The sequence below is a fragment of the Pantherophis guttatus genome, chromosome 5 (assembly GCF_059756535.1).
Source record: "Pantherophis guttatus breed Tessera chromosome 5, ASM5975653v1, whole genome shotgun sequence".
Taxonomy (NCBI): Eukaryota; Metazoa; Chordata; class Lepidosauria; order Squamata; family Colubridae; genus Pantherophis; species Pantherophis guttatus.
The window spans coordinates 77,661,806-77,683,985 of NC_142067.1; the positions used below are offsets into that span (position 1 = coordinate 77,661,806).

General features: G+C 41.7%; 1 protein-coding gene across 2 annotated transcripts in view; it reads left to right on the forward strand.

Annotated features, from left to right (window-relative positions):
• MBTPS2 (membrane bound transcription factor peptidase, site 2) overlaps window positions 1-15,578 on the forward strand; it is a 69,353-nt gene extending 53,775 nt beyond the window's left edge. For both annotated transcript variants that reach the window (XM_034433904.2, XM_034433882.3), the window contains 3 exons: window positions 6,354-6,555; window positions 12,145-12,220; window positions 14,191-15,578. In XM_034433904.2, coding sequence (XP_034289795.1) covers window positions 6,354-6,555; window positions 12,145-12,220; window positions 14,191-14,413 — 501 coding nt within the window. In that variant the 3' untranslated portion in view covers window positions 14,414-15,578. The remainder of the gene's footprint in view (window positions 1-6,353; window positions 6,556-12,144; window positions 12,221-14,190) is intronic.
• The last annotated feature ends 6,602 nt before the right edge of the window (window positions 15,579-22,180 follow it).

Below are 22,180 nucleotides of genomic sequence, written 5' to 3' on the forward strand. Positions count from 1 at the left end.
CAAAACAAACGGCGAGGGTAATCATGAATGAAGATATGACAGGGAAATTCCATATAACAAAGGGGGCGAGACAAGGATGCCCACTTTTTCCACTTCTATTTATATTAACTTTAGAAACACTTTTGAAGAGAATTAGAGAAGATCAAGAAATAAAAGGGTTAAAGATAAAGACAGAAGAATATAAGCTTCAGGCTTTTGCCGATGATTTGGTGTTTATAGTGGAGGAACCATTAGAACAGGCCCAAAATTTATTTAAAAAATAGAAGAATTTGGCAAAGCAGCGGGACTTAAAATTAATAAAAATAAATCTAAATTATTAACTAAAAATCTTACAAAGATACAAGAGAAGGAATTAGAATGCAGTACAAAAATTCAAATAACCAAGAAAATAAAATTTGCCTTACGTAAAGGGATTTGCCTTACTGCAAGATGCTCCTCAATTAAGGAAGACAATTATGACAAATTACTACTGCAAATTAAAAAAGATTTAGACAATTGGAAAAATTTACAAATTTCATTTATAGGAAGGATCATTATGATCAAAATGAATATTTTGCCCAAAATACTATTCCAAGTTATACCAGTAAAATTAGAGAAGACTTTCTATGAAACATTAAATAGAACAATTACCAAAAGTATATGGCAAGGAAAAAGACTGAGAATTAGATTAAAAACATTGCAAGACACAAAAGATAGAGGAAGAGTAGCACTCCCAGATTGGGAAATATATTATCAAGCATCTTGTATAACCTGGCTGAAAGAATGGATGGAGTTAAGGGACAAAAGAACATTAGTGATTGAAGGGCACGATTTGCAAGTGGGATGGCATGCATTCCTTTGGGACGAAAAATATAAAATACATGGCTACTTTAGAAGACACATACTAAGGAATGCATTGCTACAAATTTGGATCAAGATTAAAAAAACATTACACAAAAATACCCATTTGGATTTCACCTACAGAAATATTAAAACATCCAAATTTAACTGAGTGGGACAAGATAATAAGATATAGAGATATATTAAAAGAACAAGGAAATCTGAAAACAAAACGAATTGGAACAAGATCTAAATAGAGAAGTCGATTGGACATATATGCAAATTCGGTCGAAATATAAAGAAAAAAAATTAAATGCGATACACACTGAACAAAATGAGTTGGACAAAATTATACAAGGGATGGAGGAGAAATTAATCAGTAGAATATACAAATTTTTGCTGCGATATAAAATGGAAGAAGAAATAGTTAAGGATACAATGATTAAATGAGCAAAAACCTTTAACCACACAATAGAATTGGAGAAATGGGAAAAAATGTGGCAAATAAGGAAAACCAGTTGAAGATGTTTCAGAGATGGCATCTACCCCTGGCTAGACTTGCAAAGATGTGTCCGAGTAAATCTCCAGTGTGTTGGAAATGTAACGAGCTATGGAACACACTACCACCTTTGGTGGACATGTCCAGCTGCAAAGAAGTTCTGGGCTAAAATTAAAGAATGGCTAGAAAAAATAATAAAACAACCTATAAGCGGAAAACCAGAGACATTCTTATTAGGGATATTTACGGAAAAATATACCAAGGAAATAAAATATTTGATCTTACACATTATAACAGCTGCCAGTATAGTATAGGGACAAAACTGGAAAAAACCCCGCATGTAATTAAAATGCCTTATTTTTATGCTTTCTTTAAGAAAAATATGTATATGTATGATCAATTATGTATAAGAGAATGTACATTTACATTGTGTGTACAAGAAATAAAAATTTAAAAAAAATCAAAATATTTTCCAAGTTCTTTAAGTCTACTCTGTATTTTTAGTCTTTTATTCTAGGTTCCCTGGATCCCTGTAAGTTTCCAGGAGTCTAGGAGTCATTTTCCCTTCCGTCAGTAGATGGCGCTCTCAATTTACTTTTCAACATAAATCTCTAAAAAAAATATTTTCCACCATTTTCAAAGTTATTTTTAGAGTTTCTTCTCTAGGGTTTTTTCTTATCCCTGGGGTAACTTTAAAGAAAAAAGAATCACCTCACCCAGCAACACAGTCTCTGTTCACTGCTCTCTTTGCTCCTGCACTGTCTTGGGTATTCTGGCTGGCCCCTGCTTCATGGCAGCTATTCTTGCTGCCACTGCACCTCATCTTCGGATGAGAGGGCTTTCTGAGTCAGGGTGGAGAGATGTGGCTCTCTTTGACCTGCAAGGCCGTCCCCCTTTACTTCACCACCCCTCCAGGTTGGCTATGGCTCAGTTGGAGCCCTCTGACAGGGAGAGCTCGGAGCAGGATCGCAGAGCTCGTGTTCCTCAACTCAACCATCAACCATCTTTATTTCGTCTACCCTATACGTTGATCTTCAACACTTCTTTTTCCCTCTCCCCTTTATTCCTCTTTCTCATTTTTCTTATTTTTCAACCATTCATACCATCTACACCACACTTTGTAATATACTGTTTCCTCTTTCTCCTTGAGTTCTTTTGTTAATTTGTCCATCTCTGCACATTCTAAAATTTTCCTAATTAAATCTTCTTCTGATGGTGGATTTTCCTTCTTCCAATATATGTAGTATCAAATAATATATTTCCTTGGTATAATTTTCTATAGAAATCCCTAGTAGAAATTGCTCAGGTTCTCCCTTTATTGAATTCTGAGTTATTTCCTCTATCCACTTTTTAACTTTCACCCAGAATTTCTTTGCCATTGGGCAGGTCCACCAGAGATGATAATATGTTCCATAGTTATTCTTACATTTCCAGCATTTCGGTGAATTACTAGGGAACATCTTCACTCTTCTAGCTGGTGGAAAGTGCCATCTATGAAACATTTTCATCTGGTTTTCCTTGTATGCCATTGATATTGTCAATTTCATATTTGTTCTCCACATCTTTTCCCACTTCTCTAATTCTATTACATGATTGAAATTCCTTGCCCATTTAATCATAGTATCTTTCACTATTTCCTCTTCCATTTTATACCATAATAAAAAATTATATATTATGCTAATTAATTTTTGTTCCCTCCTATATAGAATTTTATCCCATTCATTTTGCTCTAATTGTACCTGATCTGTCTTTGTATCTTCTATAAATTTTGAACTTATTGTAAGTACATCCACCATTCAACTTCGCTATTCAAATCTTGTTCCAGTTCTTATTTTGTTTTTAATTTTCCCAAATCATTTAATATGTCCCTGTATCTAATTATTTTGATCCAATTTATTAAATTTGGGTGCGTAATTGTTTCATTGGGAGAAATCCAAAATGGTATTTTTGTGTAGTGTTGCTTTTTGATTTTATTCCAAATTACTAATAATTAATTTCTAATTATATGCCTTCTAAAGTATCCATGGGTTTTATGTTTTTCACCCCATAAAAAAGCATGCCACCCTGCCTGTAAATTGTGTCCTTCTATTATTAGAATTCTTTTATTTTCCAACTCCATCCATTCCTTTAACCATGTTAGGCATGCTGCTTGGTAATAAATCTCCCAATCCGGTAATGCCACTCCCCCTCTGTCCCTGGTGCCTTGTAATGTTTTTAATCTAATTCTAGGTTTTCTTCCTTGCCATATAAATTTTGAGGTCAATCTGTTTAGAAATCAAAAAAACTTTTTTCTATTTTTATCGGTATAACCTGGAAGAGGAATACGATTTTGGGCAGGATATTCATTTTTATTGCTGAAAGCTTCTGCACCAGAGACAAATTCCTTGTGTGTCTAATCACACTTGGCCATTAAAGTATTCCATTCTATTCCATTCCATTTAAATTGGTGATAACTGCAGATTACCCACATATAATAATCACCTTGTAACTAATATATATTTTTAGCCTAATTGATTGGGAAAATGTGGATATATTATATCTTCACTTTAGCAAAGCTTTTGTCAAAATCTTTCATGGCATCCTTATTAAGAAAATGCTTAAATATAGGTTTGACAATTCCACAGTTTCCTCAAGGAATATATAAATACTGTCAAATGTATCTGGAGAAACATCTTAAGTGGGGTGTTACATCAACATGTTTATCAATGATAAAGAGGAGGGAGTGCTTACCAAAGTTGCAGATAATAAAAGTTAAAAGAGGTTTTTAATAGCATCTGATTTATGTAGTCACCCATCTTACCAAAAGCAACTTCATAGCTATCTTCAAATATCTGAAAGCACACCAAGCCAAATTTGCGCAGCATAGTATCTTTTAAAATATATTTTACAACCAGGTGGCCAAAGATAGAATTATGCAATTGGAAGTGACTTAAGAGTTCATCAAATCCACCCTCCTGCACACTGCAGGATTCACTATAACTACCAAAGAACCCAACACACAATTTACCAAAGAACTCACAAAAATGTTGGACACCTAATAATGGTAATGAATATCAGTTCTCCATTTCAGTGCCTCCAGGACTTAACTATTAAAAAGAGGAAATTATAGTTTCATTTGATGTTCAGCACTCTTCACAATAGATCAGAATAACAAAGGAATCTATTGCAAAACCCGTACATAACATACCAAACTCTACAGAGAACAGAGTAATTGAAATAATCAGGTTAATGGAACTTCACCTTTGCTTCATCTCTTCCAGTTCAACTATATACAGAAAAGTCAGAAGTAACACCCATGGAATCTCCCCTCTCAGGATTCATGAGTCTATGATGCTTAGAAACAATAGCACTCCTACATGGAGAACCCAAATATAGATCCATTCTGTAGATGACACTTTTATTATAATTAAAAAGGAACAGTTATAGAAGACACATGAGACAACAACATCTGTAAAGGAATAAAATTTATTGCAGAAGAACAACAAATTACTATTCTCCTCAATAGATGAAGCAATTAAAAACCACAAATCCAGATTATTGAAAAGCAATCCATAGTGTCCACAAGCAACATTGTCCTCAAGAGGGAAATGAGCAAATGCATTACAGTATCTGGAACCTCAAAAAGACAAAATATATTATATGTACAATATCTTTTAACACAACAGACACCCTCACAACTTGTGCTTGGCTATATAATCTACATAACAAAACCATAACAACCTATTTTTAAAAGTAGTAAGTAACTTGGGAGGGCCGTGTCTGTTTTCGCTAGCAGAAGCACTGCAGGCCGGTCCTTCGCTGTTTCCATGGGCCAGATCTAAGTACCCTGCAGGCTGCATCCGGCCCCCGGGCCTTGAGTTTGACACCCCTGCCGTACATCAAACTAAATCCAAAAATGCTGGAGAATTCCTAGTATTTAGACGTATCAGCTATCAATTGACCCATAAAGTCAATCTATACCCGTGATGGCGAACCTATGGTACATGTGCCAGAGGTGGCACACAGAGCCCTCTCTAGGGGCACGTGTGCCGTCGCCAGCTACTTTTCTGGTTTCCAGCATGTACATGTGTGCCAGCCAGTTGGTTTTCACGGGTGCCGGGGTGCTGGAAAATGGCTCCCAAAACGGCCTGAAAACAGCCCAAAGAATGCCCCAAAACAGCCAAAAACCAGGTATGCGTGCGCTGGCCAGCTGGTCTTCGGGTTTCCGGTGCTCCGGCACACATGAAGACCAGATGGCCAGTGTACATGCGCCAAAAACCCAAAGACCAGCTGGCCGGCGTGCACATGTGCACCGGCCACCTGGTCTTCGGATTTCTGGCGCTCCAGCGCGCACACATGCACGCGCGTTCCAGTTTGGGCACTTGGTGCCGAAAAGGTTAGCCATCACTGATCTATACCATGTAAAGGATATAGCCTAGTCAAAGAAGAAGCAAACAGCTCAGAAGACATCCTTGTCAGCAATCAACATCCTAGTAAAAAGTGTACAGTACCACACAAACAGTCCAAGAAGAAACAAAACCATAATAAACAATGAAGGAAGAAAAACTAATAGCCAGTTAATTCCACTCTCCCATTCATTTGATTATGTTCCCTGGTAAGGAAATGCCTGCAAGAAAACAGCCAAGCTCAGCAAACCAAAGAGCCCAACACTTTTTACCTGTCCAGTACCAAAAAGAGTTGCGAGTCTTCTGGGCCAATGATTCTATATTTTCCAAATCTCTTGTAATTGGATTTTTCTCTCATCTCTCCTCAATGTTCCCTCAGATAATTTATTTTGTCATTTATGCCACTTGGAATATAACCTTATGTTTATAGCATATTGTTGCATTTGCAGCCATAATACTTTTGAGATACTGCCTGGAAATCGTGGAAGTTTCAATTTTGTAGAGCTTGTAGAAGTCTCATTCTGAGCAAGTGATAATGAATATGTAAAATAACTAAAATGTAATTTTCCTTTTTTCCATCTAGCTTGCCAAGGCTTACATATAGTGAATGTTTCTCAATAGCATATACTTAATACTTATTTAAATTTCAGACCCTGTATGCTTGTTTGCCAGCACGGAAAACTATTGAGGCTAGTCTGCTCTGCCAAACAAACAAAGATTGCCCAAAAGATTTTATCCCAAATACGTGTGTGACGCCTTCCTTGGAAAATTATACCAGGCTCATAACGGTGAAGCATCCTCCTCAAATTGATATGTTGTTCGTTGGTCACCCACTGCATCTCCAATATACAGGTATGTATGATTTGGTGAGGATGCTAACAGAATTTGAGCAGGTAAATACATAATATACAGATTACAATTGGTTGATTTTTTTCTTTAACTGCATTTCTTTCTTTCAATGTTAAGGTTTATCAGACATTACACAGTTTTTTTACTGAGTGTTAATGATATTACCCTGTTTCCACAGTAATCAAATTTATATATTTTCATTTAGATTATATGTATATGTATTTGGTCATGTATGCAAAATAAATATATGTACTTCAGTTGCAGAAAAGCTTACCTGCATAATATTTATTTATTTATTTGTTCAACTTGTATGCCGCCTTTCTCCGAAGACTCAAGGCGGCTTACAATGTATTTAAAAACCATATATAAAAACATTAAACATTAAAACATTAAAAACAATTAAAACCCATTCACACTATTCATGGCCGGATCTCACCAGATCGCAACGGCAAGATCAACAGCCCCAGGCCTGAATCCCAAAGGAACAGTGGGTTGAAGTAGTTTTCACCAAGAGGCAGCAACTCTTCCTGTAACTCCAGAGGAAGCGCTTTAACAGTTTTTCAATGTTTGCTCTGGAGCAGAATCTAAGCTGATGAATTTGGAGAGTTTGGCTTGGCTTTCCTCACAACACTGTCAGAACATATAAGGACAGCATTAATTTCAAAACACATCTGTAGTTGTTAGTTGCGAAGTTGTGTCCGACCCATCGTGCCTCCATGGACAACGTTCCTCCAGGCTTTCCTGTTCTCTACCATCCTCTGGAGTCCATTAAAGCTCATGCCTTCAGTGACTCCATCTAGCCACCTTGTTCTCTGTCATCCCCTTCTTCTTTTGCCCTCAATCTTTCCCAGCAGTAGGCACTTCTCCAGTGAGTCCTTCCTTTTCATTAGGTGGCCAAAGTATTTGAGTTTCATCTTCAAGGATCTGGCCTTCTAATTTAATTTAATTTAATTTAATTAATTCAATTTATATGCCGCCCCTCTCCGAAGACTCAGGGCGGCTCACAATACATTTAAAAAATCATTATAAAAAGACATTGAAAAATTAAAAAACATTAAAAATTCATTCACACCATTCATGGCCGGATCTCGACAGATCACAAGAGCGAGATCAATGGCCCCAGGCCTGCCAGAAAAGCCAGGTCTTTACCGCTTTTCGGAAGGCCAATAGGGTGGGGATGGTCCGGACCTCAGGAGGTAACTGGTTCCAGAGAGCTGGTGCAGCCACAGAGAAGGCCCTCTCCCGCGGGCCCGCCAGCTGACATTGTTTAGCTGACGGGACCCGGAGGAGACCAACTCTGTGGGATCTTACCGGTTGTTGGGAGCTATGCGGCAGAAGGCGGTCTTGAAGATAACCTGGCCCTTAAAGCCATGTAGGGCTTTAAGGTAATAACCAACACCTTGAATTGTGACCAGAGACCAATAGGGAGCCAGTGCAGCTCGCAGAGAATTGGTGTAATGTGGGTGTACCTAGGTGCACCTACGACAGCTCTCGCAGCTGTGTTCTGGACCAACTGTAGTCTCCGAACACTTTTCAAGGGTAGCCCCATGTAGAGCACGTTGCAATAATCTAAATGTGAGGTGACAAGGGCATAAGTGACTGTGAGGAGAGCTTCCTGATCCAAGTAGGGTCACAATTGGTACACCAGGCAAAAGGTCCCCCTAGCCACATCTGACAGATGTTGCTCTAATCTTAGCTGTGAGTCTAGGAGGACACCCAAATTGCGAGCCCATTCTGAGTGGGACAATTTCTCCCCCCCTCAAAACCAAGGATGGACAATCAACATAGTCTTTAGGAGGCAATACCCACAGCCACTCGGTCTTGTCTGGGTTAAGTCTGAGTCTGTTGACTCCCATCCAGACCCTCACGGCCTCCAGGCACCGGCACATCACATCCCCTGCCTCACTGAATTGACACGGGGTAGAGATATACAGCTGAGTATCATCAGCGTATTGCTGATACCTCACCCCATATCGTTGGATGATCTCACCCAGTGGCTTCATGTAGATGTTAAATAGGAGAGGAGAGAGGACCGAGCCCTGAGACACCCCGCAAACGAGGGGCCTAGGGGTCGACCTCTGTCCTCCTACCAACACCGACTGTGACCGACCAGAGAGATAGGAGGAGAACCACCGTAACACGGTTCCTCCCACTCCCAACTCCCTTAGTCATCCCAGAAGGATACCATGGTCAATGGTATCGAAAGCTGCTGAGAGGTCAAGTAGCACCAAGATGGAGGAATGACCCCCATCTCGAGTTCGCCAGAGATCATCCATCAGCATGACCAAGGCAGTTTCCGTGCTGTAGCCAGGCCTGAAGCCAGACTGAAAAGGGTCTAGATAATCCGTTTCCTCCAATGACCGTAGGAGCTGAAGTGCCACCACTTTCTTTACAACCTTTCCCACAAAGGGTAGGTTGGAGTCTGGACAAAAGTTCTTTAATTCTGCTGGATCCAGGGAAGGCTTTTTGAGGAGGGGCCTTACAACCGCTTCCTTTAATAGTTGTGGGAAGGCCCCTTACCTCAAGGACGCATTAACTAAAGCCTGGAGCCAGCCTCGTGTCACCTCCCTGCTGGCCAAAACCAGCCAGGAGGGGCACGGGTCCAACAAACAAGTGGAGGAATTCATCGCTCCTACAGCCTTGTCCACTTCTTCAGGAGTCACAGGCTCAAATTCATCCCACACAATAGGACTAAGACCTGCCCCCGTCATCTAGGTCGTAATTGCCCAATCAGAATCCAGGTCCATCCGAATCTGAGCGACTTTATCCAACAGAAACTGCAGAAACTCCTCAGCTCTACCCTGCAAGGGCTCCTCCACTCCCCCTGCATTAAGGAGGGAGTGAGTCACCCTAAATAGGGTGGCTGGGCGCGAATCAGCAGATGCAATAAGTGCGGAAAAATGGAACATTTTGCCGCCCGTATCACCACTAAATAAGTCCTAATAAAGGCTCTTAAGAGTGTTCGGTCAGATTCAGAGTTACTGGTTCTCCAGCGTCGCTCTAGACGTCTCTTCTGGCACTTCATCTCCTGGAGCTCCTCGGTAAACCAGGGAGCTTTCCTGGATCCACCGCCATGGAGAGATTGCAAAGGCGCAATCCGGTCCAGTGCCCCAGATGCCGCCCTATTCCAGGCAGCTGCCAGGGACTTAGCCGGACTGTGGACAAGGGAGTCAGATATCTTCCCAAGCTCCTTCTGGAACCCTTCAGGGTCCATTAGGCGCCTGGGGCAGAACCACTTAATCGGCTCTGCCTCCCTGCGATGGAGGAGTAGCGTCCTGAAGTCTACCCTCAGCAGGAAATGATCTGACCACGACAAGGGAGAAACATCTATACCCCTTAATTCCAAATCATATCTCCACTGCCCCGAGAGAAACACCAGGTCAAGTGTGTGCCCCCCCCCATGAGTCGGACCCTGAACTACTTGGGTCAGGTCCATGGTTGTCATGGAAGCCATGAACTCCTGAGCCACATCTGAGGATTCGCCAAGTGACGGCAAATTAAAGTCCCCCAGTACCATAAGCCTGGGGAACTCCACCGCCAGCCCAGCTACCGCCTCTAGCAACACAGGCGGGGCTGTTGTAACACAGCTGGGAGGCAGGTACGTCAGCAACAAGCCCAACTGAACCCCTGAGTCCAACCTCAAGAGGAGAGACTCACACCCAACAATCTCAGGGGCAGGGATCCTGCGAGGGCAAAGACTCTTCCGGACAATAGCTGCCACTCCTCCACCCCTTCCTTGGAGTCACGGCTGATGCAATATCTGGAACCCGTCTGGGCACATCTCTGAGAGGGGCAACCCCCCTCCTGGCCCAGCCAGGTCTCAGTTATGCATGCCAGGTCAGCCCCCTCCTCCAGGATTAAGTCCCGAACGAGGGGGGCCTTGTTGACAACTGACCTGGTATTAAACAGCAGCAGCCTGAGGCCAGGGTCCTGACATCCCAAGTCACCAGGTATACGAGGCGAGCCCGGTGAACCAGAACCAGAGGGGCCGGAACAAGTAATCGCTTTGAGACAGCGAGTCCTAGTTTCCCGAGAGCGGCCTACCCCTCGGCTCCCGCCATATCTACCTCTCCCAGTCATAACCGCAATGTTCCGGCTCTCTAATACCCCAGAGATCCCCTCCCCACCTCAGTGGCCCCCCTCCTCTCCGGCAGGCAAGGTACCCCACTCACACTGAGACAGGAGCTTATTCTGTAGGCATACATTTCATAAACTCTAAAAAATAATCTATTTTATACAGGTGTATGTATGTTGATCATTGGTTTCTTAATCTGCATGTATATAGACTTTCTTGAACTTCATAAAGTTTATATTTTCAGCTTTAAACCACTGACATTAAAAACAAATCTCAACATAGATAATACTTTTCAATATTTAGCCATAAATAGAATGGACTCTTTTTATAGATAATCCTTGATTTACATCTGGTTGCTTAGCAACTATTTGAAATTATGATGCACCTCCATGGGGTACTTACGATCTGGTTCCAATGGCCAGCCCCTATGCCCACATTTACATGACTGCATTTCCAGTGCCTGCATTTATGACCATTTCAAGTGTCCTGCAGTGACGTGACTGTGTTTTACAACATTTTTGCCAAACCTGGCATTTACTTCTGGTTTTTGGCAAAAATGCCCTTTAAATGAACTATTGTTTTGCTTAATGACCATGAAGTTCACTTAATGACTGCCACAAAAAAGATCATACAATGGGTCCAGTCAAGCGATGTTCCATTTTATGACCATCATGACTTACAGTCATGATGGGAAGGCTCCAATACAGTCATAACTCAAAAACTACCTGTATATGTTCACTAAAGGTAGTCCTCTACTTACAACTACAGCTGAGCCCAAAATTTATGTTGCTAAATGAGAAATTTGTTAAGTGAGTTTTGCCCCATTTTATGACTTTTCTTGCCATATTTGTTAAGTGAATCACTGCAGTTGTTAAATTAGTAACACCATTATTAAGTGAATCTGGCTTTCCCATTGACTTTGCTTGTCAGAAGGACACAAAAGGTGATCTTATGACCCCAGGACACTGCAATCGTCATAACTATGAACCTGTTGTCAAGCATCCGAATGTAAATCATATGACCCTGGGATCCTGCAATGGTCATAAGTGTGAAAAATGGTCATAAGTCACTTTTTAAAGTGCTGTTGTAACTTTGAATGGTCACTAAATGAACTATTGTAAATCGAGGACTACCTATACTTTATGTAAGCACCACATACCTAGGGACCTTAATGCTATAGGTTGTTGATATGGAATGTATTTCCTGTTTTTGTCTTTGCCTTTCTTCTATTAAAATACATATGTGATGTTCAGATGCAAAGATCAGTTGCATGTCTATCATCCTTCTATAGACACTTGATTATAAAACAACAGTAAGTGTATTATGTGTTAGACCTGCTGTTTTCACAAAATATAGATCAAATATGAATATAACATAGTTATAGAAGTGATGATACCATACATCATGGGGAGTGAAACAAAAAGTTGTATTTGTTGTGAACAGAGAGTTAGATATGATTTGTGTTGAAATGCTCCTTGATTTTGTAACAGACTTAGAAAAATTTTTCTTTGTTTAAGTGAGCCTCAGCAGCTTTGTACCTCGATACACCTTTCTAACTTTGGACCTTCCTTTAATAATGGAAACATTTTGTAAGTATCCTTTCATATTTGTATGGGCTTTTTGAGAGAAGACACTGCTAGTATCATGCATATAAAATATCCAAGGACCACAGCCATTTGATTTTTACCTTTTGAACAGCCTCTTCTAACTTATTTTGCGTATTTTGCCTATTTAAGGGGGTGGAAGCTATTGGCTATGATGTAAGATTTTGATTTAAATAAACCAGTTGCAGAAAATGGTAAAATTAAAAATATACCTAACATTTTCTGTTTACATATTTTATGTATATATTTAATAGTATACACTGTCCATTTTCTTAATGGTTTACAAAGATACAGTAGAAACATCAGTAAAAGCATAAACAAATAGTTACAAATTAAAATGTTAGAATTTTTTTTTGAAAAGCCTGACTAAATGAATTTGTTTATTTATTAAATTTATAAGGCTGCTAACTTGATAACAACTCTTGATGGCCTTGTCCATGGGAAGTGGGCAAAGCAGCCTAATTATTTTCTGTTGGAAAAAACAATTTGCTGACTTCCTTTTATGACAAGAAACAGATTAAGTATATGGCTCGTCTCATGACTAGATTTCAAAACATTCTGGATAAAAATATGGAAATGAGCTGCACTTGTCAAGTTGAGTGTTGAGATCTCCACATACCAAGCACTTTGGAGTTTCTTATAGCGTGTCCAGGACCGCTTGAGTCCATTGAATCAAGGATTCCATTGGTAGTGGGATAGTCAATATAGCTATGGAAGCATGATCTTCACTTCAGTCATTTAAAACAAGATACATTTCTTTCAGTAAAAATCTGGAAAGGAGATCGAAACCATGTAGATTATAACCTGGGTAATTAGATCTGCACTACTCCTGCATCAAGTACCAGAACAAGTTGGGACTCATAAAGGACTCCTTGCCCCATTCTGTTTGGCTTCTTATAATATTAGAATTTTCACATCTTGTAAGACTATAACTGTAAAACTGGCTGTAAGACTATAGCCGTGATGGTGAACCTATGGCACGGGTGCCACAGATGGCACGCGGAGCCATATTGGTGGGCACGTGAGTGTTGCCCTAGCTCAGCTCCAGCGTGCATGCGGGCACCAATCAACTGATTTTCAGGCCTTCTGGTCTCACCGGAAGTCAGGAAACTGGCTGCTTACGGCCTCCAGAAGGCCTCCGTGGGGGAAGGGGAAGGCTGTTTTTGCCCTCCCCAGGCTCCTAGAAAGCCTCTGGAGCCTGGGGGGGGAACGGGCCTACCGGACCCACCATGCCATCACGTGCCAAAAGCGGGGGGAAGTGTGGGGGGGTCATGTGCGCATGTGCATGAGGATGGGGCACATCGAATTATGGATGTGGGCACCTGTACCCGCGACCCCCCACGCTCCCTCCACTTTCGGCACGCGATGGCAAAAAGATTAGCCATCACAGGCCTATAGGAACATGGTCATTACAAATACAGGTAGTTGTTTAATGACTGCCTCATTTCATGACTGTTGAGCAATATGTTTCATCATTTGTATGATAATGTGAATAATATACTGTATATTCTAATATGTTGCAATAGCATGTAGCTATTACTGAGAATTATAAAAATGAATATAGTGTTTTAGATTATCCATTTCCAAGCTGGAATATCTTTATTTCTTTTTTAAATATTAGAATATGCAGGCATTTTTAAAAATTATTTATTTATTAAATATGTAGACTGCCAACAGGTCTGGTATAAAAGCAAACTAGTTTTTTATGACCACTTTATATCCTTTCTCAACATGTTTTTTTCCTTATGTAAAGTCTCTCCCCTTATCTTGTATAAAAATACATTTTACAACTAGGATCTTACTTATTTTAGTTTTTGCTATCAATAAAGAATTATAAAGAATGAATAAAAATAATATTAGTTCAGTTAAATTGCTATGTTCCCAAAGTGCTGAAACCATAACATTTATATGTGTTTTTAAAAAATGACTATGATCATGCACCTTAACAAGCTTAAACAGATATCTGATTTCACTCTCTGGAGCACTGGCTGTTGTTAATGCAATTCCCTGTTTTGCTTTGGATGGCCAATGGATATTGAATTCTTTCTTAGAAGCTACTGCTAGCAAATTTATTGTTGAAAAGCAAAACAGGGAGCTTCTTGGCTTCTTAATTTTACTTGCTGGCAGTGCACTCTTGGCTGCTAATGTGGCTCTAGGATTATGGGTTGTGACAGCACGATAACACAATAGCACATTTTGATATCATTTATTATGCTGGTACAGAAAACATTGAAATATATCACTTTCCAAAATGACAATTAGGTGTCATTTGAACACCTAACTGGAAAGAAAAATAGCTTTACTCTTTTAAGAATGTGTCCTTGGATTCCTTCAAACATATCTTTGAAGTCCTCTGACCCTGCCACTTGACCATACTCAGCATTTATTTATAGAGGCCCCTATGGCTTATGTGTGACATATCCCTAGTTTTGGTTTGGCATTAGTCTCCCTAAATCATCTAAACGTTGTTCCCACACTGAGAAATAGATGAAATCCAGCCTCCCCTCCCCCCAATAAGACTTTCTCTGATCAAATCACATTTGCAAAGATAGAAACGGTGAAAGCCAGGCTGCACCTTTATAATTCGAAGAGTCATTAGAAAAGTGGCTTTAGTCTTAAACATTTTTTTTTTATTTGATTTATATGCCGCCCTTCTCCGGAGACTCAGGGCGGCTTACAGTGTGCTAAGCAATAGCCTTCATCCTTTTGTATATTTTCTACAAAGTCAGCTTATTGCCCCCACAACTGGGTCTTCAATTTACCTACCTTAGAAAGGATGGAAGGCTGAGTCAACCTTGAGCCTGGCGAGATTCGAACCTGCAGTAATTGCAGGCAGCTGGTCTTAAACATTCTGATTTGTTCGCTAGATTCAGTGAATCATACATAGAATGTTATTCTTGATTGGGTAAAGCAATGGGAACCAAGGTCATCTCTACTGGTAACAGATAAGATTGGAGAAGGAGTGCCCAAAGAGCCTGCCAATTAACCCAATTGGCCAACGGGACCTCTGACTCTAGGGGAGGCGTTTTTTTCCTAGTTTAATTATACTGAAACCACAGGAAAGATTTAGATTTGTTTTTCCATTGAAACTGTGCTGGTATGATGTACTCATTAAAGAAACCCATTGAGAAAGAGCCAAGTCTCAGAGTTCTGATTTGCTTGGGTTAGTTAGTCGGAGCCTTGACATACGATTGTGCTGCACAATTATAATAATGACTTTTTGTGAAGCCTCTGGGTTTGTGTAGTTATGACATATTTATTTCTACTGAAGAATCTAATTATGATTTTTGTAACTGTATGTATATCTCCTGTACTAGATTATAAAATACAGTTTTTATTTATTTAAAGCTATGTTTCTCCAAAGCTTATTTGCTTGTTTGCAGAACTGTTACTTTAGCTATTGACCATTTTGTGGTTAGACAAATAACATATTCTAAAAGTGCTGAAGCTAGGGATCAGAGCGAGGAGACTGCCCTGAGCCATGAGGTTTGAGCAAGTTGATGGATCATTGATAGGAGGGTCCCCTGCAACGCATGTCACTGAGCTGCTTTGGCTGGAGATAGGTCAACATTGGGAGATCATCCGGTTTGTAATAGTCCCGAAGATGACAGAGGCATTGATTCTGGGATTAAATCAAACAAGATATTAAAAAGATACAGAACAATATGGGTTTCAAAATAAGCAACAAGAACTGGACAAAATATTAACAGGGACCGATGAAAAAATGATCACCAAAACATACAACTGCCTTCTTAAATTCAAAATGGAAGAGGAAACTGTAAAAGAAACAATGGTAATTTAGGCTAAAAATTTTGGATACAACATCGAATTGGGGCATTGGGAAAAATTGTGGGGGGGAAATTACAAAATGTCGGCCGCATACAAGGAAAATATTTACAAAATGTTTTATAGATAGCACTTACCCCCGGCGAGATTGGCCAAAATGTTTCCCAATAGACCATCAAATTGCTGGAAATGTAACCACCAACAAGGGACATACTACCACATGTGGTGGACATGTCCCAGAGCTAGGGAATATTGGACAAAAATCAAAAAATGGCTGAAGGAAATTGTTGGACAGAAAATTAATATGAAGCCAGAGCTATTTCTTCTGGGTATAATAAAAGGAAATATTAGTAAAGAAATTCAATACCTCATGATCCATATAATCACCACAACCAGAATTATATTTGCCCAAAATTGGAAGCAAGAAAACACTCGATCAAACGCAATGATCATAAATGAGGTGCTAGAATACGCAGAAATGGACAAATTAACGATGGAATTAAGAGACAGAGAGGAAACAGTATATTATGAGACATGGAACAGGTGGTATAATTGGCTCGAAAAGAAGTGTAAAATTAATGTATAGTGATTATATAGGAAAGATAATAAAACGGAAAAAAATACATATTTAGAGTATAGTAGATACAGTATGTAAATATTGTATATATTATACTAACAAGCAATGAGGAAATAATATATGTATAAAACAACAGGCCCATGGATAAATTGAAATTAAGAAAAAGTTCTGATATCTGAAAGCTGTAAAAGTGTAATTGTGATTTTAAATGTTAAAAATGTTGAATAAAAATATATTTTTTAAAAAAAATTCAAAGGCTATTCGTGGAGGAACCAATCCTAAAGCACGCAAACCCTGAGGAACCATTCGTCATTCAGGCAGACACCAGCAATGTAACCGTAGGGGCAGTCCTCCAGAAGAACAAGGAGGGGAACCTTCAACCATGCGCCTACACCTCAGAAAACTCACTGACACTGAACAAAGGTGAGCAGTGTGGGAGAAAGAGGCTTTCGTAGTTTGTTGGGCACTATTAACTTGGCGGCACTTCCTAGAAGGGAGCCAAGTGCCGTTTGAAGTATGGACTAATCACAAAAATCTGGAAGCCCATAGGACTCCTTGGAAGCTCTCTTCCAAACAGGTTCAGTGGGTGCAGTATTTTAAGCAATTTGACTTCATGCTGAAATATATCCCAGGAGGGAAAAACTTCCTAGTGGACGCCTTGTCCCGAATGCCCTAGTATAAGTGTAAGCATGAAGAGGTGGTCAATGCCATCATTCTCATCCCCCAGAAGGCAACACAAGTCACCACGAGGCAACAGATTCGGAGGTGATTTCGTGAACTGGGGGAAGAGCTAACTCGAAAGCTCAGAGCCAAGCTGCAAACTGACCCCTGGTTCAGGGACAACCAACAATTTCTATCCCCCTGAGACAAATTGGGATGGAAAGTTCCAAAATTGTATGTCCCAAGCACCCTCTGGGTCTATGTCCAAGTCCTGCAAAGAAACCATGACTCCAAGCAAGCTGGCCACTTTGGATTCCTAAAATCATGGCATCTGGTGGGAAGACAATTTTGATGGCCAGCAATGAAAAAGGACATTGAAAGCTATGTAAAAAGCTGTGCGACATGCATGGTAATGAAAAAAAACCTGGGAAATCCCCAGGATTGTTACAAGTAGCTGAACTGTCACAACCCTGAGAGGAAATAGCAATGGACTTTATTGTGGAACTCCCAGTAAGTGGAGAAAACACCATAATTTGGAAAGTGAATTACCTTTTTCCAAACAGGCTCATTTCATCACCTGCTCCGGCCTCCCTTCAGCACATAAACTGGCTAAGCTGTTCCTGAAGTACATTTACCAACTGCATGGAGTCCCAAAGAGGATCATATCTGATCCCCCAATTCAGTTTACAGCCAAATTCTGGAGGAAGTTTGTAAAGTCAATTGGGTCTTCCCAGGTGCTTAGCTAAGCTTTTCATCCGAGTACTAATGGGATGGCGGAACACGCAAACACAATGATAAAGCAGTACCTGAGGTACTAGGTAAACTAACAACAAACCAACTGAGCTGATCTGCTACCTTTCGCTGAGGTGGCATACAACAATGCCATACATAGCAGCACGGGCTTCCCGCTTTTCAAGGTGACCACAGGGGTGGACTTTGTCCCAATGCCTGAGTTCCCTTAGGAGCCCCCTTCCTCAGTAAGCCTCACTGAATGGGTAGACTTCCTGCAGGAGGCTTGGGGGAATGTAAAGCAGCACTCGCCAAAGCTACAGAGATGCAGAAAGAGCAGGCAGACAAAAGGTGATTCCCCCCAGAAGCCGTTTCACATAGTAGAGAAAGTTTACCTCTCCACCAAATACTTGAAACTAAAGCTGCTATGTAGAAAACTGGGTTCTAAGTTTATAGGACCTTTTCCCATCATAAAAATCATCAATCCAGTCATGGTAGAACTGAAACTCCCAAGCCTATTGGGGAAAATACACCTGGTTTTCCATAGCAGTCTATTGAAGCCAGCAATAGGCTTGGAGCTAAGGCCAGTAGCACGGGAAGCCCCAGGTCCCATCGCAGTGCAGGTAGAGAGCCATTACAAAGTAAAAAGAATTCTGGATTCTAGACTGTACAAGGGAAGGTTACAGTATTTAGTACAATAGAAAGGCTACCCTCTTTCAGAACGTAAGAGCAGACAGATTGGTCAGAAAATTCCATGAAAAAAATCCTCAGAAGCCAAAAGGATAGCTGGGTGGTGGCAGGAGTGCCTAAGACAAAATTAACCTGTCTGAATTTGGTGTTTTTTTAGATACTTCTCACAAACTGGAGGGGGGGAGAGCCAACAGTCAACTTTGAACTGAACATGGTCACAGCCATCTTTCTGTTCCTCAGTTGCCACACAAAGGGGGAAGGGGAGAAGGAGGTTGAAATGCATTACTAAACACAACAAAGAGCTTTCTCCTGAGAACCAAGGTTGTCTCTAGTGGCAACAGATAAGGTTGAAGGAGTGCCTGAAGAGCCAGCCAATTAACCCAATTGGCCAATGTGACCTGTGACACTTGGGGATGTGGTTATTTCCTAGTTTAATTATACTGAAACTGCAGGAAAGATTTAGATTTGGTTTTCCATTGACGCTGTGCTGATATGATATACTCATTAAATTTATACTCATATACTCATGGCAGTGACGGCAACACCAGGAGGCTGCAAGGAAGCCCTCGTTGTTAATAGAGGAGAGGGCAATGCTGCAAAGGCTATAAATGTTTGGATCCCTTCAACCTCTAGGGATCTGTTGCATTCCTCTTTCTTGAAACTCTGAGGACTTATTAAACTAATTGAACTAAGTAACCTGAGCAAGGTGATGGATAGGGACTGAGGATTACAAACTGGAGATGATGACTTACTCTCCCCCTCAACTGTCCCTCTCTGTCCCTTTATCAGATCTAGGTCTATTACGACCACTCAGCGTTAACTTGCAATCTTAGATTGATCTGCAGCTTTATTTACCACCTATTCCCCAAGATTACCCTGATTATTTAACCCTAAATACTTTGTCCAGTGGCTCTGCCTTACTTTTTTGATCTAATCCTCGGCCATCGCTGGTATCAGGACTGGAGGAGATACAGACATCGAGAGTCTTGGATTATGGGGTGATAGACCACCTTCTCTTTGTTTGTTTCAAATGGTTTGGTCGCTGTGAGAGGACGACCCTTTGAGACCTCTACCCCCACCTCCTTTGGATGGACTTACTACAACCACAAGACTTCCCATCGTCATGAGAGGGCGATGATGTTCCGATGTATTGACATTTGTAACATACTGGTCTTCCTTTAACATCTATTTCCTCCCTTATTTTAAATTACCTGTCTTAACCATCTCTAACACTCTTAGAAGAAAATGATCCTTCATCTCCTTCAACTCGCTCCTATCTTTGATGTATTCAACTGCGGAGCTCCTTGCACTGCGAGATTCCCCCCTCTCGCATGTCTGGCCCTCTCAGTTATCAAGGGCCGCCCTTGAGGACGGGTTTTGGAACCCCGAGAGGTGGTTTGCAAAAAACCGACGGCTTTGGGGTTTTTTAGATAAATCTTTAAGTTCTATTTTAAGGGGTTCTGGGAGGGATTATGGGAATGGATCTGGGGGGGATCCATAAATCCACTGAAAGGGGTAATGGGTCTGATGATCATGGTGGGGAGGATGGGGACAGAAATCTGACAAGGATGCAGGGGGATGAAGCGATGGGCATTAGTATAGTAAGTGGGAGGGGCAGATATGACAGCTGCAGGGGGCCATATTATGTTTCGGGAGTCCGCACTCGTTGTTTACAAGCGATTGCCCACTCTGACCCCTGGGTTGCTCCGACGAGCACTGCTCATTTCCCGGGTTGTTCAGAGTCTCAGACCCTGGGTCTACGGCTGATGTTATGTAATGCCAGATCAGTGGTAAATAAAGCCCCCCTCATTCATGATCTTATTTCAGAGGGGGGTGCTGACCTGGCAGGGATTACGGAGACCTGGTTAGGCCAGGAGGGAGGAGTTCCCCTTGTGGAAATGTGCCCGCCAGGTTTCCGTGCATTCCATCAGCCAAGGACTCAGGGAAGGGGTGGGGGAGTGGCAGCAATCATTAGAGAAAGTCTTTGCCCGAGGGAGGCCACTGTTCCTCAGATAGCTGGATGTGAGTCCCTCCTTGTGAAGTGGGGTCAGGGGATTCAGATGGGCCTACTGATTGCGTACCTGGCTCCCTGCCACGTAACAGTGGTCCTACCTGAGCTGCTCGACATTATAGCCGGGGTGGCGGTGGAAACCCCCAGACTTATTGTTATGGGGGATTTTAACCTGCCATCCGCTGGTGAGATGTCGGAGATGGCTCGGGAGTTCATGGCTTCCATGACGGCCATGGACCTGACACAGGTAGTTCAAGGCCCCACCCACTTGGGGAATCACACTCTGGACTTGATTTTTGTCTCTGATCAGTGGCTGAATGATCTAAGAATAGGGGATATAGACATCAAGCCCTTGTCATGGTCTGATCATTCTCTCCTTCACATGGACTTTCAAGTCACTTCTACCCACCGCAGGGAGACGGAACCAACCAAATGGTTCCGTCCTAGGTGCCTGATGGACCCCGAAAGGTTCCTGATGGAGCTTGGGCCATTTCCTGAGACTCTGGCTCACGACTCGATTGAGGACCTGGTGGTCGCCTGGGACAGGGCGGCTACTGCGGCCTTGGATCGCGTCGTGCCTTTGCGGCCTCTGACCCGATGCCGATCTCATCTAGCTCCTTGGTTTTCCGAGGAGCTGAGAGAGATGAAACGTCAGAAAAGACGCCTGGAGAGCGATTGGAGGACAAGCCGATCTGAATCTGACCGAACACAGGTGAGATCTTATATTAAGACCTACCTAGTGGCGATAAAAGCGGCGAAGTCTAGCTACTTCTCCGCTCTTATTGCATCTGCAGAGAACCGCCCAGCTGCGCTGTTTAGGGTGACCCGCTCCCTACTTCAGGTAGGGGTACGGGAAGATCCCTTAAAGGGTCGAGCTGAGGATTTTGTACAATTCCTGCATGATAAAGTCGCTCAGATTCGGGAAGGCCTGAACTCCGATTGGGTAGATCCAGGGGAGGAGACAGGGGCAGGTCTTGAGAGCGTTATCTGGGAAGAGTTTGACTCTGTGACTCCTGAGGATGTGGACAGGATTCTGGGCAAGCTTAACGCTGCCACATGTTTATTGGACCCGTGTCCCTCCTGGTTGGTACTGGCCTCCCGGGAGGTTACACGAGGCTGGCTCCAGGGGATTATAAACGCTTCTCTGAGTGAGGGTGTCTTTCCCGCTGCCTTAAAAGAGGCGGTTGTGAAGCTCCTCTTCAAGAAGCCTTCCCTGGACCCGGCTATATTATCAAATTATCGTCCAGTCTCCAATCTTCGCTTTGTTGCGAAGGTTGTTGAGAGTGTGGTGGCACGACAACTACCCCGATACCTGAATGAAGTTGTCTATCTGGATCCGTTCCAGTCGGGCTTCAGGTCACAATACAGCACTGAAACAGCATTGGTCGCGTTGGTGGATGATCTCTGGAGGGCTCGGGACAGAGGTTGCTCCTCTATCCTGATCCTATTAGATCTCTCAGCGGCTTTTGATACCATTGACCATGGTATCTTACTGC